Here is a 6000-nt window from a genome sequence, read left to right as displayed (position 1 = left end):
CATACTGGCCAGCTGCCAAAAAGAAAAAAAGAAACCAAAACCTGAATGTTTTGTTTTGAGTGTCAATTTAGACCTTATTTTTCCCAAAGATTAAAACATAAAATTAATCTATTTAATTAAACAAATAATGCATTATTTATTATTTTCTACCCAAGGAGATTTTTGAGGAGTTTTACAATAAAAAACAAAAACAAACCAACCCCCCCCCCCCCCAAAAAAAAACAGTCAGGAAAGTGAAACTAAGAAAAATCTTAAAAGGCCTATCAGAAGCCAATTAGAAAGAGGAGAGATGGGGGTAACAGGAACCTAGCATAAATTGGTTATTAAAACTGGGCATTTGAGGATGGCCGGTTAGCTCAGTTGGTTAGAATGCCATGTTGATAGCACCAAGGTCAAGGGTTCTGATCCCCATACTGTCCAGCTACCAAAAAAATAAAATAAGGCATTAAATTTATCTTTGCGGGAAAACATTCCAGTTTGAAGAATATATTTAAGACTGCCTTTTCCTGTTTCTACATTTTCATTTATAGGATATTTATGGCATTGTATTAATAGAATCCGAAAACTATCTAAATAACTATTTTTTCAGTTACTGTGTTATTCGATCATTAAAAAGGCCAAACGAAACAGTGTGTGTCTAGAACCCCCATCAGTCAAGTGATGAGTCACAAAGTGAATATACTCTGCCTGTCACTTCCCCGCCCCCCTTTTGATTTTTCTGAAAATCCTGAAGGTCACAGAGGTAGAGATGGAGAAGATGTCTAAAATCAACAAGACTTAAGAAGACATAGTAGTTTTTAAAGGGATTTTTAAAAAGTTCAGTATACTATAGTGTTGATAGTGCACTAGATTTATACAATATTTCTAGAAATACCATCTTCAAGAGAAACTTTTATTAATTTGATGCTTCTGAACATAATAAAATAAATGAACCGAAAACAACATTTTAGTAGGCTTGGAAGATAAGATAAATTCTATTTAGGTGAAAATACATAGGCGCGCTATGTACACTTAGGCAGATATTCTAACTCCTGTCTTAGGTTAATGGTTATGAATGCACTTGAACGACAGTGAAAAGTTTTACATCATTTCTAGTCGGAACATTTCAACACTTTATCTAAAATGAACATGATGTCACGACAGCGAAGTAGCAAAACACGCACGTGAGGTTAGAAATGACGTCCCCGTCACACACAGCCACTTCCCGGGCCCCCTAGGCCACGTTGCCCCTCTTCTTCTGCAAAGCTTTCATCAGGTCTGACATGAAATCTTGCTCCCCGCCGCCCGCCCCGCTCGGGGGTCCCGGGTTCTCTTGCCTCTTTGGGGGGACGGGAGGCCTTTTGGCGACCGTGGGGGGCGGCCTGGCGGACTTGGGGGTCAGCGCGGCAGGAGGCGGCGGCGGCGGCGGCGGCGGCAAATCAGAGCCCGAGTCCCCCGCCAAAGACGGCGGGGGCGGCGGCACGAAGTCCGGGGGCGCTTCTTGAAAATCCGGGGGCGGCGGCGGCAGCTCGTCGTCCCCCACGGGTGGCGGCGGCGGGGGCGGCGGCAGAAAGTCGTCGGGCGGGGCGGGGAAGCCGCCGCCCCAGCCCTTGGCCGTGCAGGGCGTGGCAGGGCTGCCGCAGGTGTCTGACGACCGTCGCACGGGAGGGGGCGGGGGGAGGCTGGACCTGGGCGGGTGAAGGGCCCTGGGCGCTCCTGGGTCGTGGTTACCAAGGGCTGGCTTCTTGGCCTTCAACAAAACGACAACAGCATTCATCATTCTTTGCAAAGCAGCCACCATGGAGGTGACAGTGTCATTACTCTGTGAGGTCTCTGTCTGCCCCCGGGGAGCCTCAGTCCCTCAGTCAGTGAGACTACAGGGTTGTTCATGAGCTCGTCTTTGCTCTGGGATAGAGGAATGACTCCAAATGGCCTTTACTGTTTAATGGGTGCTCATCTACCATGTCTTCTGCAAATGGAAGACTCGGCCATCCTCAATGAGGCGTTTATTGTATTTAGATTACATGTGTATCCCCATAGGACCCGTCTTGTAAGGAGTTACCCTGTGTCTCTTAAGGGCTTTAGTGGTAGAGATCTTAGCTCCTTGTGGGGGTGCCTCAGTCTTTATCTACCAGCTACCTTCAGCCCAAGGCAACTCAAAATAGGAGCCAAAGGGCTCTCCTGAGCTTCCCACTAACTCCTTGGTTCCCAAGACAGCCACCAAGGTCCTAGGCATATGCAGGGATACATTTTTTGTTGGTCTGAGTTGAGCTGGTTGTGAAGCTCGGTTGTCAGGAACAGGTGTCTGTAAAATTATTTTTTCCTGTATGGTACCCTTGGTGGCAGAGAAGTGGTTAAGGGGCTTCCCCAAAGCTTCACAACATCTCCCAGCTTTAAGGCCCTACTTTGGTGAGGATGAAGACCACTCAAGGGAAGAAGTGAACGGAAGTTCTTGCTGGGGTACAGGTAAGCTTTGTGCAAACCTAGGCACAAAGCACACCTTTCCTGGTAAAAAACGGTTCCATCTGTTCTTGGGTCAATTTTTCCTTGCATTAGTGAGAACAGAGGTGCCTTTTGTCAGGACTGTGGACTTCTAGGGAGGAGCTGGTTATAAGCTTTGCTCGCTCTGGCATAACAGCTTCAGGGGAGGCAGTGTGAGCAGAGAATCAGGACATCTGGTGTATGGCCTTAGTTTACCTATTCTTAACTGTGCAAAAGTTGGCTGGTTAATCAGATATAAAAGGAACACAATAATCCTTATTATTATCTAAATCTCAAGTGAGATCAAATGAAATAAATATATGAGTGAGTTCTGAAAAGTAAAATCATGATGCATGTGCTATTGGCAGAATCCAGAACACCAAATTTGGTTAAAATCTAACAGGGGCATGGCACTTCATCTGTCAACAGTGGAATAGATGATGATAATTTACACTTACATAATGCAACTTCCCCAGGAATTTCAGGCAGTTGAATTGAATCCCTCTGTTTTGGTGATAATTATCATTCAAATTTACATTTTATCAGAATTCCATTTTATTGCTTTCTCTGCTTAATAACGTCTTACCACTGAAGATTAAATTTAGAAGTATTTTTCCTAACAAAGTGCCTTGTGATTGAGTTTCTATTCTACTTAGTTTATTTACTTAGCATGATAAGCTAATTAACTGGTGAAATTTTTGTGTGTTTAAAAAAAATTTCTGAACAGGCAGCTTGGGAATGGGTGTTCACACATAGTTAAGTGATTTCTATTCTGGGTTTCTTTGATTTCTTTCAGCATTTTTAAATGCTTCCCTTCAAGTTGTCATTATAGAAATAATGAAAATAGTAAGAGCTGAAAGTGCATTGCATGATGAGATTATCAGGCTCGAAAAGTTAAGAATGTGAGAGAAACACAGCTTTTAAAAGCCTAAAGTGGTTTTCAAAAATTATAAGAAGTTCAATGAATACCAAGATCTAATTGTTTCCACCACTGGCTGAGGGACAAAATGGAAGAGTGAATGGAGTGAATGAAGTGAAAAATTATAGAAGCCCATAAGTAAACCCACTGTAAAAGCTAGGTGGGTGGCGGCTGGTGAGCTCAGCTGGTTAGAGCACAACCTTGTAACACCAAGGTCAAGGGTTCAGTTCCCCACACCCACCAGCCACCAAAAAAAAAGAAAAAAAAAGCTGGGTGGTATGCCATTGTCACAATTATTTAAGTTTGTTTTGAATCGCACATGGGAAATATTCAACAGAACTTATATAGTATATGGAGTTGTTATGGATTGGATTAGTAACTAAATTATAATTATTAGCAATATTTTAAAACTAGATTTAAATTAATCTCCATTAATCTATTCTATTGAAAAAAGTTATGGAGACTTATACCAATCTGGCTGTTATTTTACTTTTTCTTTTCTTTTTTCTTTCTTTTTTTTTTTTTGGTTTTTGTTTTTTGCTTTGTTCTTATTTTTCTTTTGTGCTTTTTTTTTTTTTTTCTGGCTGTTATTTTATAATTTATTTTCTTCTCCATCACCCTGAGGATGTATGTGGGACTTTAATAAGGAATGCACGTTTTATAGTGTAACCCTTTTAGTAGTTTTCTAATCTGGTTTTAGGGCCCAGTTACTTCATATAGGACATATGCATACATCAAAAATAAGTATAAATCCCAAGGGCTTAAACTCTTGTGAGCCACTTTTGGAGAGTGCTAAAATCACTTGACTAAATCAAGAAAATCAGTTCGGTTAAAATAAATGTAACTAAATACCTCCAGCATTTAAAACAAATTCTTACAATTTCCCTAAGTTTGATAAGTAGGTTTTAACTTTCAATTCTAGCCTTTGTAACTTTCAGATAAAAAATGTAAAGCAATTACCTAAATGAAATTATAATGACCTCTCAGTTGTTGGAACTGTATTTTCTCTTTTTAAAAGAGGCAGTTATTAGAACACCGCTACTGGTTTAGCCCATGGGTTTACAGGTGACAGTACGATAGCATTTGTGTCACTCTCTGGCCTTACCTTAGTTGTTTCAACATGTCTCTGGGCCTCTTCCAGAACGGAGCCGACAGAATGCACAGCCTGGGGAATCTGACCATTGGGCTGGGCGGTGCCTGCTTTAAGTCCGGAGAGGGAAGAAGAGAGAAAATAAGGCATTTTCAACATTCTTGAAAGTTAATCTGGAAATACAATGCACTTTATATCTCTACAGCCAAAGAAAGGGATTCACAGTCATGGTACGGTACATAAGGACTTATGAAAAATCTGAGGTTCTATGGCGATGCTTTATATGAGATTCACCAAGAGTTTTGGGAAAGTGAATATTTGATAAAGCCTGCAAAGAAAAATCTGGATTAACAGGAACCCCAGAGAATAGTATGTTCTGCTTTTAAAAACCGTTTTTTTTTAAAAAAAAAAACCAAAAAACCCTCTTCGTACATTTATTATAAGGCAATACCTACTTACTGGTTCTTGAGTCATTACTTTTGACATCAAGCTAAGATACAAACGAAAGGTGAACATAAAGCCCCTGCAATTATTTTATCTTGTTGTTATGGAAACTGGCTGGTATGGGGATCTGAACCCTTGACCTTGGTATTATGACACTGTGCTCTAACCAACTGAGCCAACTGGCCAGCCCTGCAATTATTTAAATGCTTTCAAAAACTTTTTGGTAATTGGAGAATAAACCTTGAAAACCTATTTTTTTTTTTTATAAAAAAATCCCATTGTTGAAGATTTTTCTCAAATGTATTTGTCCAGTTTCATACTATGCTGGATACAGAAACAACTTTTGAACATTATCCTTAACAAAAAGTACTTTGGACACAGAAACAGTAAATGGGGGATTGGGTAAAATGGGTTGATCCTTGATATACCCTGGAATTAGATTTTTTCCCCCAAAAGTATTGATATGCATTTATTTTATTTTTCTGCCTCTTTATTTGTCCTTTTGCCACAAAAGTATGACTTATTCAGGGTTTACACTTTTGAGAGAATCAGATAGAAGAAGCTGTATGTTGATTTCTCTGGCTCCTTAGAAAGCATTTTGGAGAGTGTGGCCAGCTCTCCACACCTTCAAATAGTTTTTCTATCATTTGAGAAACCCATTCATCTACATAACAACTCAAAGAAGACCGTTAAGAACTTCAGGAAATTGGAAAGAAGGGAAAGTCTGTTGAGGAATAGGACGGTTAGACATAGTCTCAAAGTATCTTTCTACAAACTAGTAAGTCCATAATGAAAAATTTTTACAGGAGAGAAATTGGACAATATCTTAACCCAGTGGTCAAAACTGATGTTTGGGGCCGACCCCGTGGCTCACTCGGGAGAGTGCGGTGCTGGCAGCACAGTGGCGCTCCCACCGCGGGTTCGGATCCTATATAGGGATGGCCGGGGCGCTCACTGGCTGAGCGCAGTGTGGGCGACACCAAGCCAAGGGTTGCGATTCCCTTACCGGTCACACACACACACACACACACACACACACACACACACACACACACACACACACACACACACACACAAAACCCCCTGA

General features: G+C 41.0%; 1 protein-coding gene across 1 annotated transcript in view; it reads right to left on the bottom strand.

Annotated features, from left to right (window-relative positions):
• Positions 1-1138: 1138 nt before the first annotated feature.
• The window catches only part of APBB1IP (amyloid beta precursor protein binding family B member 1 interacting protein), a 49112-nt gene continuing 44250 nt past the window's right edge, over positions 1139-6000 (bottom strand). Inside the window, exons 13-14 of the mRNA XM_063100918.1 lie at positions 4485-4579; positions 1139-1729 (exon numbers count right to left, since the gene is read on the bottom strand). Of these exons, the coding sequence (XP_062956988.1) occupies positions 1214-1729; positions 4485-4579 (611 nt within the window). The 3' untranslated portion in view covers positions 1139-1213. The remainder of the gene's footprint in view (positions 1730-4484; positions 4580-6000) is intronic.

This window comes from Cynocephalus volans, chromosome 6 (genome assembly GCF_027409185.1).
Source record: "Cynocephalus volans isolate mCynVol1 chromosome 6, mCynVol1.pri, whole genome shotgun sequence".
NCBI classification, from domain to species: Eukaryota; Metazoa; Chordata; class Mammalia; order Dermoptera; family Cynocephalidae; genus Cynocephalus; species Cynocephalus volans.
The sequence above is the reverse complement of the archived record's forward strand: the minus strand, read 5'-3'. Positions and strand labels throughout refer to the sequence as shown.